Genomic DNA, 17,966 nt, shown 5'->3' with positions numbered 1-17,966 from the left:
CTGCTCATCTACAATGGAACTGTTGAGCTGGTCATTCAGTGCCATTGATAGAATATTCTCTACCAGACAGGTTATGGATATTTGATTTTGATGAAAACATTGAGATGAGAGGTGTTTTATTCATTCTGGGGACGAGAACTACACAAACCAAATGGCTTCTACCCGTCACCCCATCAAATGTTGTCGATGTTGTAAATTAGTTGAAGTTGGTGAAGTCTATTGTAATGACATGTCTGAAAAAAGACCCCAACTAAATTAATAAATAAACAAATGTGACCATCTTGTGTTAAAGTAGCATTGTTTTGGAATATGTAGGTGAAGATTCTGTTCTGTTTCTATGTTTCATTACAAAAATAAACTTCTCACAATCAAGTGACTAATTTTATAGTCCAATCTTGCAGGGTAGATACTTGAAAAGTAAATCAGCTGATGAACAAAGAATCTCAGGGGATCTGTCAAAGGAGCTGAGTAAAGTCAAATACATATTAACCAATTAATGTTCTCAGAAATATTTTCTTTCACTGTGGTAATTCTTCAAAAGAAAACGTACGGAGAAATGTAAATCACAACCGTCCTCAAGGAAGTTTAGACAAGTCCAGTTGATTGATTTAAACTACTTTCTTTAAGGTGGATCAATGTACCAGCTCTCCTATTGAACTAGAATTAAAGTCCACGAATTTTTTCAGTCCTGAGTGAATTAAAAAAAAGAATTAAGTGAAGGAAGTATATTCACCATTTCTATCGATCTGAAACAGTGGAATTCTGAATCCATACCTTCAGCTACAGCAGAATTAAAAACCTGGACGATTTCCTAGTCGGACGTTTTTCTGGGGGACAACAAGCGGAAGTCAACAAACACGTTTAGTAGCTTTAGCTTCTGCGTTCCCGACGTCAGTGAAAATCTATTTTGTCTTAGTTTTTGTGGTATTTAGTTCAGTTAAAAAATGTTTTCATTTGATTCTCTGGGAAATTCATTTGTAAATGGACTAAAAGCTGCTGAAGAGGAAGTTTTTGGAGCTTTAAGAAAAAATACCGTCAAGAACGAAGAAGAGAGAAATCATCAACGCCGACTGCTGGATCTCTGCCTCAGAGCCGAACTGAAGTTACACAGGATAGGTAAACAACACGTCATTTAATGAAAGAACAGGAGATTTGACGGTCAATTCATCCATATTTTAACAAACAACTGATTTCCTGGCATGTCTCCGTTTGTGTGACAGTTTTAGTTGGTAGTCATAGTAACGTGATATAGAGGTAAGATCGGGCCTAAAAAATACAACCCGACCCAAGCCCGCGGGTATTAAAGCCCGACCCGAAATTCGGTCCGAACTTGGACTCGGGCTGAAGATCTTACCTCTAACGTGATACTCCTTTTGTTGTCCCTCCAGATGGCCCACAGCATCATGTCTGTAAGCAGGAGGAGGTGGAGGTTCCTGCTGACCAGCAGCTCCAGAACCAGGAGGGGAAGTTCAGTGTGGACCAAGAGGAACCAGAGGTTCTACACCTAAAAGAGGAACCAGAGGTTCTACACCTGAAAGAGGAACCAGAGCTTCTACACCTGAAAGAGTCTGTTGACAACCTGCCGGTTATAAGCTCTGTGGTGGGAGCAGCAAACATTGACCTGCTGATCTCTAACAGCTCTCATGTATCCGTCAGCCATGAAGGGAGAGGAGAAACAAGCAGAAAAGATGCTGAGATTGAGTCTCAGTTTCAGTCCCAGAGAACCAGTAACACCAGTAAGAAACAATATGTTTGTAAAATATGTAAGAGGGGTTACACGAACCACAAGACTTTGCAATCTCACATGAAAATCCATGCAGATGAGAAGCCATACAGGTGTGAAACATGTGGGAAACATTATAGGTCCAGGAATACGTTGGTATCACACAAGAGAATCCACACTGGTGAGAAGCCTTACAGGTGTGAAATATGTGGGAAAGATTTTATGTGGAATAATGGGTTGATAGTACACAAGAGAATCCACACAGGTGAGAAACCTTACAGGTGTGAAATATGTGGGATAGATTTTATGTGGAATAATGGGTTGATAGTACACAAGAGAATCCACACAGGTGAGAAGCCTTACAGGTGTGAAACATGTGGGAAAGATTTTATGTGGAATAATGGGTTGATAGTACACAAGAGAATCCACACAGGTGAGAAACCTTACAGGTGTGAAACATGTGGGAAAGGTTTTATTAACAATAGTGTGTTGATAGTACACAAGAGAATCCACACTGGTGAGAAGCCTTACAGGTGTGAAACCTGTGGGAAAGATTTTAGGTCCAGCAGTGATTTGGGAAGACACAAGATGATCCATACAGTTGAGAAGCCTTACAGGTGTGAAACATGTGGGAAAGGTTTTATTAACAATAGTGTGTTGATCGTACACAAGAGAATCCACACTGGTGAGAAACCTTTCAGGTGTGAAACATGTGGGAAGGATTTTAGGTCCAACAGTGATTTGGGAAGACACAAGATGATCCATACAGTTGAGAAGCCTTACAGGTGTGAAACATGTGGGAAAGGGTTTATTAACAATAGTGTGTTGATTGCACACAAGAGAATCCACACTGGCGAGAAGCCTTACAGGTGTGAAATATGTGGGAAAGATTTTATGTGGAATAATGGGTTGATAGTACACAAGAGAATCCACACAGTTGAGAAGCCTTACAGGTGTGAAACATGTGGGAAATGTTTTATTAACAATAGTGTGTTGATCGTACACAAGAGAACCCACACTGGCGAGAAGCCTTACAGGTGTGAAATATGTGGGAAAGAGAACAGGTCCAGTAGTGCTTTGGCTCAACACAGGACAGTCCACACATGTCAGAACATTTACAGGTGTGAAACATGTGATAAAGACTTTAAATGGAAAAATACTTACAGAAAGCACATGAGAATCCACACAGAGTTAGAAGCCTGATAGTTTTCAATGTGTGGAGACCTTTTCAGGTACGTTTTTGACAGATAAAACAGCTGGTCAACAAACATGAAGCCAGAACATCTACTGACGTTAATGGATTCATATTACCGGTAAATGAATAAAGGACGTACAGGACCAGGGCTTTGAACCAGAATTTTATGCCAATCGGGTCACTACGAACAGAATAATAATTAGAACGTTTCCAGTTTCACGTTGCATCAATGAACTGATGTTCCTGAACCTTTTAGAGCAAAATAATAATAAATAATAATAACGTTCCTTGTAAATATAAATAGGTAGGTAGCTGTAGGACTTTTAAATTGGCAATCAAAGCAATTACCGTATTGGCCCGAATGTAAGACGACCCTGATTATAAGAAGACCCCCTCTTTATCAAGACTCAAGTTTAAAAAAACACTGAACACCAAATTTTATTTTAATTCATAAAATAATTACATCTGAAACATGAGTATAACAATATATTCGAGAGAAAAAGCATGTTATTTTGAGTCCTTCAAATCATGCGAAAACTGTATCACATCTCGAGCTCTTGGAAGCAGCCACGGAAAGCTTTCCTCTGACTGATCATTTTTAGACACCATATTTCACAGCCGCTTTGCAATTGTAAAGAAATAAAGAAAAATAACATCAGACACGTCAAGACATTAAGTTTGTTCAAAATGGTTTTGTCCAAGTTAAAATGGGTTTAATTACTGCATTGCGGGAAATGTAGTTTTTGGTCAAATCATACTTTTTACTCATTTATTTTTCGACACTGACCTTTTATGCTCTTGCGGGCCACATTAAATGATGTGGCGGGCCACATTTGGCCCCCGGGCCTTGAGTTTGACACCAGGATTTCTCTTTAAGTCTCTTAAAGAAATCAATGTTGGGGCGGCAGTGGCTCAGTGGTAGAGCGAGTCGTCCAATGTTCCTAAGATCGGCAGTTTGATTCCCGCTCCCGCCCAAAAGAGTGTGAGCTGACAGTGGGAGGTGTCAGCTCACCTCCGGAGCACTGCCGAGGCGCCCTTGAGCAAGGTGCCGTCCCCCTTTACAAGTTTCTCATTTGGGCGCTCCACAAAAGGGCTGCCTGCCACTCTACCTCCCCCTGCATGCGTACAGGCCCCCCATGTGTGTGCGTGTGTTACAGGGGCCTGTACAGACTAACATGTATAGATGCATTTGAAGTACAGTGCGTCCTCGTTCTTTGCGGTCAATGTGTTCCAGGGACCACATGCGATTGAGGAATCCAAGATTGCGATCTATTTATCTTATTATTTACAATTATTTAAACGTTAATGTCCCTCCCCATACTGATAGTAAACCACCTTTGTAGGAGCCATGAATTAATTTATAGTTATTTTGTGTTATGAGATGATATGATGATTTGAATATTGTATATGCTGTTGTTTGTGATGTTGTTTTTCGTGATCTTATTGAGGGAATAAGTGGGTCAAATAGATGTGGGTGTGAACGTTAATATAGGTTAAACGGGGCATCATCTCACCTGTGTGGAGGAGAGAGACAGGTTGAGCGGGGTTGCTGTATTTTTGTTGACCGCAAAACTCCGAACACATCACGTAACGTTTTTATCGCTACGAGTCTGTGATCACTTATATGAGTCTGTGAACATTTTTTATGAGTTCATTATTCTTTTTTCGTTAATAAAGGATTAAACTTATTTTTTTATATCGTGGCATTTTTGTCTGGAGGCGGGTCTGACAAAGGAAGCCCCGTCGTCAGCCTCTCAGGGACTTACTGGTTTTGAAATCGCTACGTTTTTGTCAACAAAAAGGCAAGCATCAAAAGGAAACATCGTCTGACAGCTCAACGGAAGAAATGATCAAGAGGACAAAAGGAGGAAGTGGATCAAATCAAACAACTATCATCGGAGATAAACTACGGAGGCAGGAGCTGGTTGTTTAACAGATTTGGAGCCGCTGGCAAAGTGAAATACAGCCAGGTGAGCCACACCTGTAGATGCACGCATGAGGCTGAATATTGATGGAAGGAACGCGGCTTCCATATTGACTGCTGTTTGCTCATTGGGAACGATGGCGTGTTGTTGACTGAATTCTTCGGCGCATTGGTGTTATCATCATCGTTCATTCTGATGCTGAACTTATCTCCATGTAATGAATGTATGAACCTCCGTTCTGCTGTGCTGCTGCTGTGTGGGATGATGATTACTGGATGACCCTTATTTTCGCCTGTGGATGTGGTTTAAATGCACAAACAATAAATTGAATAAAATAAATAATAAATCAAAAAGGTACAAACTTTAACAAAAAAATTAAAATGAAAATTATGAAAATGAGTGAAACAAATGCTGGTGTTGAAATGGAGTGTGGGAAAGAGAAACTAAACTCACAGCCAAGGCCTGGGCAAATAAAATCGAAAAACTTCAGCATGAACACAAAATCACTGTGAATAAAATAAAAGGGTTCATACCTGAAATGAAAAGCAGGGAAAATGTTTGATATGTTCAACCTCATCTTGAGTATTTAATTCAACTTTGTGAAAATGCTATCATATCACATAATGTGTTGATTCCTCTGCTGCCTGAGGATGAACAAAGCAAACAAAACGAATGGTTTGCCAGCATCACGGAATACAGTAACACATTTGAATAAGAGGTTAAAAAGTGGCTAAGTGAATCTGAAGGACCACAACATAATATCAACTTTGGACATTCAGATCCTGCTGCAATTAGAGAAGGAGTCCTTCATTATCCAACAGAGGATGAACATCAAACACCAACTCAGGCTGTGTCCACATTCCTGACAGAGGACATTCAAGAAAACATACAACCAAGTGACAGTATATCAAATGTAGGAAGCAAAAACTCCTCTACTGGAAGAAAGTCAACTGTTTCTTCTGCTTCTTCTGCACGTCTTAAGGCTGAGGCTGACTTGGCAGCTTTAATGGCAAGACAGAAACTTCTGAAGAACAAACAGGAGCTGGAAGAACAAGAGGAACAGCTGAAGAGAAAGAAAGAGCAGCTTAAATTGGATGAAGATATTGAAGTGCACATGGCTATGTTAAACGTTTTACGATCTCAGAGCATTTGAAGTGGAAAGAGTTCCTTATCCAAGCGTTCTGATGGAATGAACTCTTACCTGGAAAAAGAAAAATCAAACCAAAAAGCTCTCAATGCTAATGCAAATTCATCTATTCCACAAATGTCACTGAAACAAAAGGAAATTAAACATGATTATATGGACCCAGGAGCAAAGCCTACGGAGGAAACTGCACCTCACTTCATCCATTCTGAACCTGTGTCACTTAACAAACCCAAACAATATTGAGTGAATTACAGTGCTAATGAGAACACCCAAACTCAAAATAGAGATGTATGGAATGCAGAATTTGGATCACAGAATGAGGATCAAAACAATATGCTGGGAATTACCGTATGAGAAAGCAAAATGAAATAACTACACTTCTGATGCAACAGCAATGCCTCTCATCATTACCAAGGAGAGAGATCCCAATTTTTGATGGTGATCCATTGAAATATCATGCATTCCTTAAAGCTTTTGAGAATGGTGTGTAAAGAAACACTGAAAACTACAGTGACAGACTCTATTTCTTGGAGCAGTATACTAGAGGACATCCTAAGCAACTAGTTACAAGCTGCCAGCACATGAACCCAGAGAGCGGCTATGTTAAGGCTAAAGCTCGACTAAGGGATCATTTTGGAAATCAGCAGAAAGTAGCTTCTGCATACAGGTAGTCGCCGACTTACGACCTGTGCAACTTACGACCGACCGACTTTACGACCACAATGTCCGGGTAACGCGGGCATTCCCTCCAGCCACAGTACTCACGCTCTCAGACTCCCGCGCTCTCTTCAGTCCCCACGGCGCACACACGCTGTTCAGTCACACTGAGATCAGCAGCCCAGCCCACTACTGATGGGCTGGGCTGCTTAGGAGGCTGTGACGGAGAAATGTATGAATGGCGTATGGAAAAACTGTCAAGCGTTACGTGAACTCTTCTGCTGGATTTGAAAGTGACGAAGAACTTGATCAGATTCTGGAGAAAATAGTGAAACTGGCAAAAAACCTCTCCTTGGAGAACTCACGAATGATCGCGCTGTATGAAGAACTGATCGCGCTGGAAGAAGAAAGAGTGGAAGAAGAAGAGAGAAGAGAAGCAGAGAAAGAAGAGGAGGAAACAGAAAAAATGTTCACCACCAAAGGCTTGTCAGAAGGCTTTTCCCTGTTAACTAAACTCCGTGCACACTTTGAAGAAATGGACATAGAACATATAAACATTTGCAAGGATTGAACGGATGGCAAACGACGCTTTCCGTCCATATCGTGAAATTTATGAGGAGAAAAAGAAACGAACAATTCAGACAAAGCTCACAATGATTATGAAAGATCGTCTCGCGCTCCCACCAACCCACACGCTGCCCCAGCTGACGATCCGGACGACCCCCAGCCAAGAACCAGCGCTGCTGGATTTAATTTTCACTTAAGAGTCGATTTACGACCAAGTCGAGTTACGACCGATCTGTCGGTCCCAATCGCGGTCGTAAGTCGGCGACTACCTGTATATGGAAAGGGCTCTGTTTTGGCCTTCTATCTAGGATTGGGGTGGCTGTCTTAAAATATGATAATTTCTGTGAACTGCCCAAGACACACAGGAGCGTATTCCTGTCCACAGTGGGAACATTCCAAGACAGAGGGACATTCAGGGCTGGCCTCATTTAAAACAAGTTTATTTGCCTGAAATAGATGCAAATGTTCCTAAGGCCTTGGAACCATTACAGATCATTCACAGTGTAAATGTAGGATCCTGTTCTATCAGGACAATGCTGGGATGGACTGTGAATGGACCTAAAGGGAGAAAGTGAGGAAGCAGTAGATTGTGAGCAGCCAGAGTTGTCAGTGAACAGAGTGTCAGTTGTGAATTATGAACTTTGGCAGCAACAGTTCAAGATGGATTTCCCTGAATGCAGTATGGATGAGCAAGCTGGAATGTCGAGAGGATCAAAGGTTTATGGACTTGGTTACAAACTAGGAAAGCAAGAGAATGGCCATTACCAGATCGGAAATGAGGAACTCAACATGCCAAATAACAGAATGATTGTGGAGCAACGTGCCAAGTACTTGAAGAAAAGTCTTTTGAAGGACTCATCGTTTTATTCAGACTACACATCCCTTATGAAAGATTTGGTTGCCAAAGGTTATGCTGAAAAGGTGCTTGAAGAGGAGTTGGAACGCTGCAATGGCAAGGTCTGGTATATTCCTCACCATGGCGTTTACCATCCAACAAAGAAGAAGAACAGAGTTGTCTTTGACTGTGGAACAAGTTTCCAAGGAACATCTCTTAATGCTCAGCTCCTACAAGGACCAGATCTGACGTGTTCATTGATTGGGGTGGTGACCAGATTCAGAAAAGAACCAGTGGTGATCATGGCAGATGTTGAATCCATGTTTCACCAGGTAAAGGTATCAGCTGAAAATGCCGATTTCTTGAGGTTTCTCTGGTGGCCTGATGGAGATTTAAATCAAGAACTCAGTGACTTTAGGATGTTGGTGCATCTCTTTGGGGCAATTTCATCTCCCAGCTGCACCAACTTTGCTCTCAGGAAATGTGCAGAAGATAATAAAGAACAGTTCAGCCAAGAAGTGATTGATAAGGTCCTACATTGCTTCTATGTCGGTGATTGTCTGGTGTCTGTGCCTTCAGAAGACAAAGCTGTATCTCTCTATGATGACCTTGTCTCCATCTGTGCGGAGGGTGGTTTCCAGCTTAGGAAATGGATAAGCAACAGATGTGAGGTTATGACTGTAATACCTGAAAGTCACACAGCCAAGGACATGAAAGGATTGGACCTGGATCAGGATCAGCTACCGTTGGAGACAGTGCTTGGTGTGGAATGGTGCATTCAGTCCGATAGCTTTAAGTTCAAGATCATCATTAAGGACAGACCACTCACCAGGAGAGGAATACTCTCAACTTTCAGCTCCATCTTTGATCCTCTTGGAATCCTGAGCCCTGTTGTGTTGCCTGCCAAGAAAATATTAAGGGACCTGTGCAGGAAATCAGTTGGCTGGGATGACATCATACCTGACTCGGTTGCTAATGGATGGATGACTTGGCTGCAGGAACTGTGCCGTCTAGAGAATTTTAACATCATGAGATGCCTGAAACCACCAGACTTTGGAGAAACAGCTACTGCACAGCTGCACCATTTCTGTGACGCAAGTGAAGATGGCTACGGAGTAGTGACATACCTGCTGTTACATAGCACGCACTCACAACTACACAGTGCTTCTGTCATGGGAAAGGCTAGGGTAGCTCCCTTAAGTCGGTTACCATCCCTCGTATGGAGCTCATTGCTGCCACCATGGCAAGCCGCATGGATGTCTTGTGGAGGAGAGAGTTGCACATGGTACTTCACAATTCTGTGTTGTGGACAGACAGTGCATCTGTGCTAAAATTCATCAAGAATGAGACTTCCGGGTTCAAAGTCTTTGTTGCCAACCGAGTTTCAGAAATTATCTAGGTCTCACCGTCTTGTCAATGGAGGTATGTAGACACTGCAAGGAACCCAGCCGATGTGGATTTGAAAGTGGATGCATTTCTCAAAAATCTAACATGGGTTTCGGGTCTGCCTTTTCTCCGTCAACCTGAATGTATGTGAACTGTTAATCACGAGGAAGTTCATCAGCTTCCACCAGATGACCCTGAGATCAAAAAAGCTGCTGCTGTGAATGCTGTACAGTCCAGAGAAGAGAGTGATTCTGTGACTTACATGATCAGTTACTTTTCATCTTGGACTGGTCAGAAAAGGTCCGTGGCTTGGATGTTAAGATTCAAGGACTGGCTCGTAGCTTGTTACCAGAAGAGGAAACAGTTGAACACCGAACTCTCACAATCTGATTTGGATGTGACGCAACGAAGATGTTCTTTGGAGAAGGATATGGACGCTTTCAAGAGGAAGACAGTTCCAAGTCGTCTGTCAGTGGAAGAACTGGAGAAAGCCGAACTGGAAATCATCAGGTTCTGCCAGAGGAAGAAGTTTCCAGAAGAATTCTCCAGGCTGCAAAATGGCGAAAGTGTTAAGGGCCATCGCCACATTTATAAACTTTGCCCACGTGTCAAAGATGGTGTTCTGGCAGTTGGTGGTCAGTTGAGTAGATCATCTATGCCTGCGGAGGCTAAGCATCCCATAGTACTGGCTAAAGACTTCCATATCTCAGTCATGCTTCTGAGGCATATTCTCTAAGAGGTGGGACATGGTGGCCGTAACCACAGGCTAGCCAAACTGCGGGAGAGGTACTGGAACACTGGGGCTGGTACAGCCATAAGGAGAGTTTTATCTAAGTGTGTCATCTGTCGTAGACTGAACGCTCAGCGGGTGTTCCAGCAGATGGCAGATCTACCTCCTGAAAGAGTGACTCCAGATGAGCCACCATTTACTCATCTTGGATTGGACTTTTTGGACCATTTGAAGTGAAGAGCAGAAGGAGTGTTGTGAAGAGATATGGTGTTATCTTTACCTGTCTGGCTATATGTGCAATTCACATTAAAGTGGCAATTTCACTGGACACCGACTCCTTCATAAATGCACTCAGACGTTTTATAGCAAGACAAGGTCAAGTCCAGGAACTGCGCTCAGACAATGGGACGAACTTCATTGGAGCAGAGTGTGAGTTAAGAACAGCCATTGAGCAGTGGAACCAGTCACAGATCAATAATGCACTTCTTCAGAAAGGAATCAAATGGACCTTTAACCCCCCCTGCTGGTTCGCATCACGGAGGATTTTGGGAGCGGCTAATTTGTTCTGTGAGAAAAGTCCTAAATTTTACTTTGAATGTGCAAAATCTGGCTGAAGAGGAACTTCACACAGTTCTTTGCGAGGTGAAATCCATAATCAATAGCCGACCGATTACCAAAGCATTTACAGATCAAAATGACCTGGAAACATTGACACCCAACCACCGGTTGCTGTTGAAAACCTCACCATCTTTACCACCAGGTGACTGCCAGGAGGCTGATGTGTATGCTCACAGGTGATGGAAGCAGGTGCAATACATGTCAGATTTATTCTGGAAAAAGTGGGTTAAAGAATACTTAACACAGCTACAGCAGAAGGGGGTCAGAGCTGATCTCTGATGCAGTCCCACCTCCACCTTGAACTCCTCTGGCAGAGAGTACAGTTCTCTGTACTCTGTCGTCCCCATCGGTGATGAGGCCGACGATTGCAGAGTCGTCAGACAACTTCTGCAGGTGACGTGGGGGAGTTGTAGGAGAAGTCTGCAGTATACAGGGTGAACAGGAACAGAGCCAGAACCGTTCCCTGTGGTGCCCCCGTGCTGCAGACAACTGTGTTCGACACACAGTCCCGGGTCCTCACGAACTGCAGGCGATTGGTCAAATAGTCCAATATCCATTCCGTGAGGTGGTGGTCCAACCCAGTGATCTCCAGTTTGTCCCTCAACAGTGCCGGTTGTATCGTATTGAAAGCACTGGAGACATCAAAAAACATGATCCTCACAGTGCTCCCAGGCCTCTCCAAGTGGGACAGTGCTCGGTCTAGAAAGAAAATGACGGCGTCATCCACCCCGATGGCAGGCTGGTAAGCGAACTGGAGTGGGTCCAGTGATGGGCTCACCGGGGGGCGGAGATGACAGAGGACCAAACGCTCCAGGGTCTTCATAAGGTGGGACGTTAGTGCCACCGGCCTGTAGCTGTTTAGGTCCTTGGGATGCGGGGTCTTGGGCACGGGAACCAAGCAGGACGTTTTCCACAGCTGTGGAACCTTCCCAGCTTCAGGCTCATGTTGAACATGTGTCCAACAATCCCACACAGCTGGTCTGTGCAGGATTTCAGGAGCCTGGAGCTGATGCTGTCTGGACCCGCAGCCTTCCTCGTTTCTCACCTGGTTTCTCACCTGGGACTCAGTGAGGGACAGGGTGGGGCTGGGGGACTGTGTGCTGGGGGGTGTGGGTGAGGGGGGTGGGTTGAAGAGGTGAACTGTAGGGGGTGGCTGTAACATGACCTGAGCAGTGGGGGGTGGCCGTCAGCTGATTGTTGTAAAGGGGGAGGGGGAGGAGATGTGGTGGTGTTGGAGAGGGGCAGGGCCGGGGGGGAGGGGGAGGAGGGGGCTACAGCGTGGAGGGCTGGGCTGGGGGGGGCCTGGATGCCTGATCGAATCTATTGAAAAATTTGTTTAGGTTATCTGCCCACTTCTGGTCCCCAGTGACCTGGCGGTCGGGTCCTTTATGGCCTGAGATGGTCTTCAGGCCCCTCCACACCTCGCTGACGTTTTGCTGCAGCTGGTCCTCCATCTTCCTCCTGTACATGTTCTTCCCCTCTCTGATTTTCCTCCTCAGCTCCCTCTGGACAGCCTTCAGCTCGTCCTTGTTTCCAGACTTAAAGGCCCTTTTCTTCTCCTTAAGAAGGGCCTTAATGTCCGGGGTGATCCAGGGTTTGTTGTTGGGATAACACCGTACAGTCCTGGTGGGTACGGTGTTATCCACACAGAAGTTAATGTAATCTGTGACGGTGTTTGTGAGACCGTCAATGTCCTCCTCGTGAGAATCACAGAATAAATCCCACTCTGTTCTGTGGAAGCAGTCCTTCAAAGCATCTTCTGCCTCGTCGGACCATCTCCTCACAGTGCGGGACACAGCTGGTTGCCTTTTCACAAGAGGCTTGTAGACGGGCAGGAGATGAACCAGGTTGTGGTCTGCTCTTCCCAGGGGGGGGGGGGGTGATATGTATGCCTCCTTGGTTTTGGCATAGCACAGGTCCAGTATTTTACTGTCTCTGGTGAAACAAGTAACATACTGGGTGAAGGTGGGCAGAGTGGAGGACGGGTGTGTGTGATTAAAGTCTCCAGAGATGAGGATGAGGGCCTGTGGGTGCTGCGTCTGCAGCCTGCTCGTTAGGGAGAGGAGGACGTCGCAGGCTGCATCCGCGTCGGCAGAGGGGGGGACATACGCAGCTACCACAATGGCGTGTGAGAACTCCCGCGGCAGATAATACGGCCGCACGCAGACCGCCAACAGTTCAATGTCCCGGCAGCAGTGCCGCTCCTTCACAGTGATGTGTCCAGGGTTACACCACTGATCATTCACGAACACTGCCAGCCCTCCTCCTTTCCTCTTTCCGCTCTCCCTGGTCCTGTCCGCCCACACCAGATTGAACCCGTCCAGATGAACGGCCGTGTCTGGAATCGCCGCGTTCAACCATGTCTCCGTGAACACCATGACGCTGCACTCGCGGAAGTCCCTCTGATGCCGGGTCACCGCCGCCAGCTCATCCATCTTGTTGGGGAGAGATCGTACGTTCCCCATGATGATGGACGGGAGGACGGGTCTGAATTTCCTCCTCCTGGCCCAGCGTGCAACTCCGGCACGTTTCCCCCGCTTCCTCCTCCTCAGCTCCCGGGGGATGTCGGGTTTCTCCTGTGGCAGCACCGTGTTTCTACGGAGCGCCAACAGCTGATCCCTACTGTAAACAATAGGGCTGCGTACAGGGTCCACAGACACGGTCGTGACCAATGTAAAAAACAGCATGAAGACCAGCGCGAGTACAACAAACTTGGTCTCCACGGCACACTACTTAGTTACTTAAAAATAGATGGAAAAAATAAGTAAGAAAAACAGTTAAAAAGAAAGGAAACAAAGACCGGTGTGGGAGAGCTGCCGTAATCAGTCGCCACTAGTGCAGCGCCATCTTAGGAAAAGATGTCTCCAAGTCTCCTTATCTACTGTCCTTCCAGATGACACACCAAGTACTCTCCTACCTGTCTCCCTGATCACATCAGCTGTAGTTTTCCAGTCATCTGGAAGCACCTCCTTGCCACCCAGAGCCTGTCTTAACTCCTTCCTAAAAGTCATGCAACACTCTTCCTTTTTTAGCTTCCACCATTTCGTCTTCTGCTCTGCCTTTGCCCTCTTCATCTTCCTCACCACCAGAGTCATCCTACACACCACCATCCTATGCTGTTTGGCTACACTCTCACCTACCACTACTTTACAGTCACTGATCTCCTTCAGGTTACACCATCTACACCAGATGTAGTCTACCTGTGTGCTCCTACCAGCACTCATATAGGTCACCCTATGTTCCTGCCTCTTCTGTATTTACTATAGACATTTCCATCCTTTTTGCACAGTCAACCACCATCTGTCCTTCTGCGTTCCTCTCCTGGATACCAAACCTGCGCATCACCTCCTCATCACCTCTGTTTCCTGCACCAACATGTCCATTGAAGTCTGCTCCAATCACGTCTAGGTATGCTCCACCTCATCGCGGATTTTTAGTAGGCAGTCACGTGATACTGTACGCGCATTGTATTGGTTGACCGCATCTGGAAGTTTACTCTGTTCCGTCAGGCTCTGACTTTCGTGAGACACAAAAGTGCTTTAAACAGTCTATCAGAGTGTGGGAAAAGGTATTACAGATAGAGGGTGGTTTAATATCAGTATGGGGAGGGTCATAAACGTTTAAATTACCGTAAATAATAAGATAAGTAGATCACGATCTGGGATTGCTCAATCGCACGTGGTTCCTGGAACACATTGACCGCAAAGAACGAGGGCGCACTGTGCTTCAAATGCATGTATACACGTTAGTCTGTATAGGCCCCTGTAGCACACACACACACCGGGGGGGGGGGGCTGTACGCTTGCAGGGGGTGGTAGAGTGGCGGGTAGCCCTTTTGTGGAGGAGCGCCCAAATGAGAATCTTGTAAAGGGGGATGGCACTGTTAGAATAATGTATATAAATTATCTCATATTTACTCTTTTTATATTCCTTTATTCTTTGTAGCATGGCCATGTTAATGTTTATATCTGTATGAAGTGTATTGCTATGTTTTAAGTTCTTTTCTAGGCAGACGAAACCAGCAGGGGGACCACCAGAGTGTTGGTGGGAGCCATTTGAGCAGGATGCGACCTCTGAATGACAATAAGAATGACAATGGTTGTTATCTTCAAAGGAGAGGATGCCCTAAAACAGATTAGAATGACTGCATCATGCCAGATGTTGTTTTACTGTCGTCTTTCTGCCCCCCATCCCTTAGAAAAAATAAATGTAAACAGGGACTGCCCTAAATAAAAAGAGGGTTCGGCAGAGAAATCCTTAGAGCGGATTGACGTTTGTATCGAGCACACCTCTGTCCGTTCTCCTCGCGAGTAAAAAATATAAACTGTTGTCTTCTCCTTTTTGTCTGTGTTTTAAATTTGCATGAACCTGACAGGCACTTTGCTCAAGGGTGCCTCGGCAGTGCTCCGGAGGTGAGCTGACACCTCCCACTGTCAGCTCACAACTGCCGATTTTGGGAACATTGGACGACTCGCTCTACCACTGAGCCACTGCTGCCCCAACATTGATTTCTTCTGACAGAGACTTTAAGAGAAATCCTGGTGTCAAATTCAAGGCCCGGGGGCCAAATGTGGCCCGCCACATCATTTAATGTGGCCCGCAAGAGCATAAAAGTTCAGAGTGTCTAAAAATAAGAATCTGCCTCTGGGCTGGGATGGCAAGGTAACCCCAGCTAACGTTAGCATGTCTGCAGCCAGCACCCCAGCTAATGTTAGCATGTCTACAGCTAGCACCCCAGCTTATGTTAGCATGTCTGCAGGCAGCACCCAGGTAACATTAGGGTGTCTGCAGCTAGCACCCAAGCTAACATTAGCATGTCTGCAGTCAGCACCCCAGCTAATGTTAGCATGTCTGCAGCCAGCACCCAGGCTAACGTTAGCATGTCTGCAGGCAGCACCCCAGCTAACATTAGGATGTCTGCAGCTAGCACCCAAGCTAACATTAGCATGTCTGCAGTCAGCACCCCAGCAAATGTTAGCATGTCTACAGCCAGCAGCTAACCACCACTATCGTAGCTTTTCAGGATGTTTGACGTTATCTTGTGGTTCCGATCGCTGCCCAGTGGTGGTTCTTCTCTCCACCTAGCGGACAGGTGTTGCTCCTAGCAGCTCTAGGCTAACTCTTTGTTGTGTTTGTGAAATGTTTCACTGCAGCGGGTGTTAGCCTGTCTGCTGCTGTGTTGTAATGTCGTCTAACACATTTCTCATGAGATCTTCAGATACTTCTCGTTTGTCCGTATTGTCATGTTTTGGGTTTTGATTTCTCTGAATGAACCTGACGCTGCTTCCTGCCCTCAGCCCATTCCCTACTGGCTGTATAAACTCCACGGCTTGAACATCAATTACAACTGTGAGATCTGTGGAAACTTCAACTACAGAGGCCCCAAAGCCTTCCAGCGACACTTTGCAGTAAGTGGTGGTTTGACTTGAAGATCCACAGAGAAGGCAGTTTATCTGAGCACCTAAATATAATCCTGTTTATAGTAACTGCATTCCTTTGCAGCTAACCGTGTTTTGTGCTGTTTATTCTGCAGGAGTGGAGGCATGCTCACGGTATGCGCTGTCTTGGAATCCCCAACACAGCTCACTTTGCCAACGTCACACAGATTGAGGACGCCGTGTCTTGTAAGACTCTGGAGCTCGGTGATAAAATCCGTGTCGCGAAAAATGTTCAAAGTTGGTTTTGATCAGTGGTTTGTGTTTTTTGCTCCAGTGTGGGCGAAGCTGAAGACCCAGAAGGCTTCGGAGCGTTGGCAGCCGGACACAGAGGTGAGTGCGTTGAGTCAGGATTATAGATATTATCACGTTACGTGGTCATTGCACAATATTGACGCCATACAATATCAATTTTCTAGGAGTACGGAGACTTCAGCGGAAATGTGATCAACAAGAAGACGTACGAGGATCTGAAGAGACAAGGCCTCCTGTAGAAAGACACGCCGACAATAGTTCAAGATTGAAGACATTTTTTTAATCATACAGGTTATTTTTTATTTTTTACTGGTTATTTGTCTGTAGTAATGTTGTACACCCCCTTGTGCGATCAGTTCAAAATGTGGCAACCATTGATCATTATAATAAACATAACATTTTTTCAGAGTACTGTGGAATATTGTTTAAAGATGAATTTACCAGAAGGCGCCAATAATTTACATGTGTGGTAAGCACACCACATGACATGTCAAATACTGAAAGTGAATTTTCAGAACATCGCAACGTTTAACTTAAGAACAGGTTGGAAAGCTCTGAGTATAAACAGAACATCAGAGAGGGTTTTCTCATGCAGTAAAGATGGTGAGGTTCCACTGATGTTCCTGTGTTCACATGTTCTTCAAGGAATGTCTGCTGTCAATACTGAACCAACTTCTACATGTATGACAGTAACACAGTGAACCCACATTACGTATGAGTAACACAGTGTGCCCACATTCTGTATGTATGACAATAACACAGTGCGCCCACACTGTATGTATGACAGTAACCCAGTGAACCCACATTCTGTATGTACTGTATGTCAATAACACAGTGCGCCCACAATGTATGTATGACAGTAACACAGTGCGCCCACACACTGTATGACAGTAACACAGTGAACCCATAAGCTGTATGTATGACAGTAACACAGTGCGCCCACACACTGTATGACAGTAACACAGTGAACCCATATTCTGTATGTATGACATACTATTTCAGCTACATAAGAAGTTTTCACTTCTTATGGTTCATATTAATATTCCGACTCAAATTTTTTGGAAATGGGGTAAACATGGTGACTCAGACTGAACAATATTCACCTGCTTTCCTTGATCACATAAACACTCAGCTCACAGATCCATCAGAAACATGACGACCGTAAAACTCCATTCATAAATGCAGCAACAGAGAAATCTGCGTTTCTCTTCTGGTCAAAGTTCAGCTGCAGATGATGAAGTTCTGCTATTAGCCAATAAGTTCAGTCACAGCCACAACCACCAACCTCTTCCTCTTCCTCTGTGATGTCATCTGACGCACCACTTGTGGGCCTGAGTGGGTGTATGCCATCCGTCCATCTCAGCTGTGACTTTGGAACCCCATCCAACTTCTGTATTTTAAATGTCTCTGTGTTACTGGTTACATAATAATTCCGCAACTATTTATTGTTTTAAATGCATCACTTCCACTATTATCCCTTTCTCAGTTGCCGA

General features: G+C 44.9%; 1 protein-coding gene across 4 annotated transcripts; it reads left to right on the top strand.

The window, feature by feature from the left end:
• Window positions 1–847: 847 nt before the first annotated feature.
• LOC137607122 (splicing factor 3A subunit 3-like) lies at window positions 848–16,927 on the top strand. Of its 4 annotated transcripts, XM_068332620.1 has the most exons (5): window positions 1,629–1,736; window positions 16,081–16,191; window positions 16,317–16,407; window positions 16,496–16,551; window positions 16,638–16,927. In XM_068332620.1, exons 1-5 carry the CDS (start codon window positions 1,644–1,646, stop codon window positions 16,710–16,712), a joined length of 426 nt encoding a protein of 141 aa, XP_068188721.1. In that variant the 5' UTR covers window positions 1,629–1,643; the 3' UTR covers window positions 16,713–16,927. The 4 variants fall into 4 exon arrangements, with proteins under 4 accessions (XP_068188719.1, XP_068188718.1, XP_068188717.1 ...); XM_068332618.1 differs by lacking the exons at window positions 16,317–16,407; window positions 16,496–16,551; window positions 16,638–16,927 and adding an exon at window positions 848–1,116 and having other exon boundaries at window positions 1,389–1,736; window positions 16,081–16,185; XM_068332617.1 differs by lacking the exons at window positions 16,081–16,191; window positions 16,317–16,407; window positions 16,496–16,551; window positions 16,638–16,927 and adding exons at window positions 848–1,116; window positions 14,073–15,087 and having other exon boundaries at window positions 1,389–1,736.
• Window positions 16,928–17,966: the final 1,039 nt, after the last annotated feature.

The sequence above is a fragment of the Antennarius striatus genome, chromosome 14 (assembly GCF_040054535.1).
Source record: "Antennarius striatus isolate MH-2024 chromosome 14, ASM4005453v1, whole genome shotgun sequence".
In the NCBI taxonomy this organism is placed as follows: Eukaryota; Metazoa; Chordata; class Actinopteri; order Lophiiformes; family Antennariidae; genus Antennarius; species Antennarius striatus.
Note: the sequence above shows the minus strand (reverse complement) of the source record. Positions and strands in the feature narration are given on the sequence as shown.

Coding starts and splice junctions, on each gene's coding strand:
- LOC137607122 (XM_068332616.1), top strand. CDS start 945: ATGTTTTCATTTGATTCTCTGGGAAATTCATTTGTAAATGGACTAAAA. Junction 1,117..1,388: donor ACTGAAGTTACACAGGATAG/GTAAACAACACG, acceptor TTGTCCCTCCAG/ATGGCCCACAGCATCATGTC.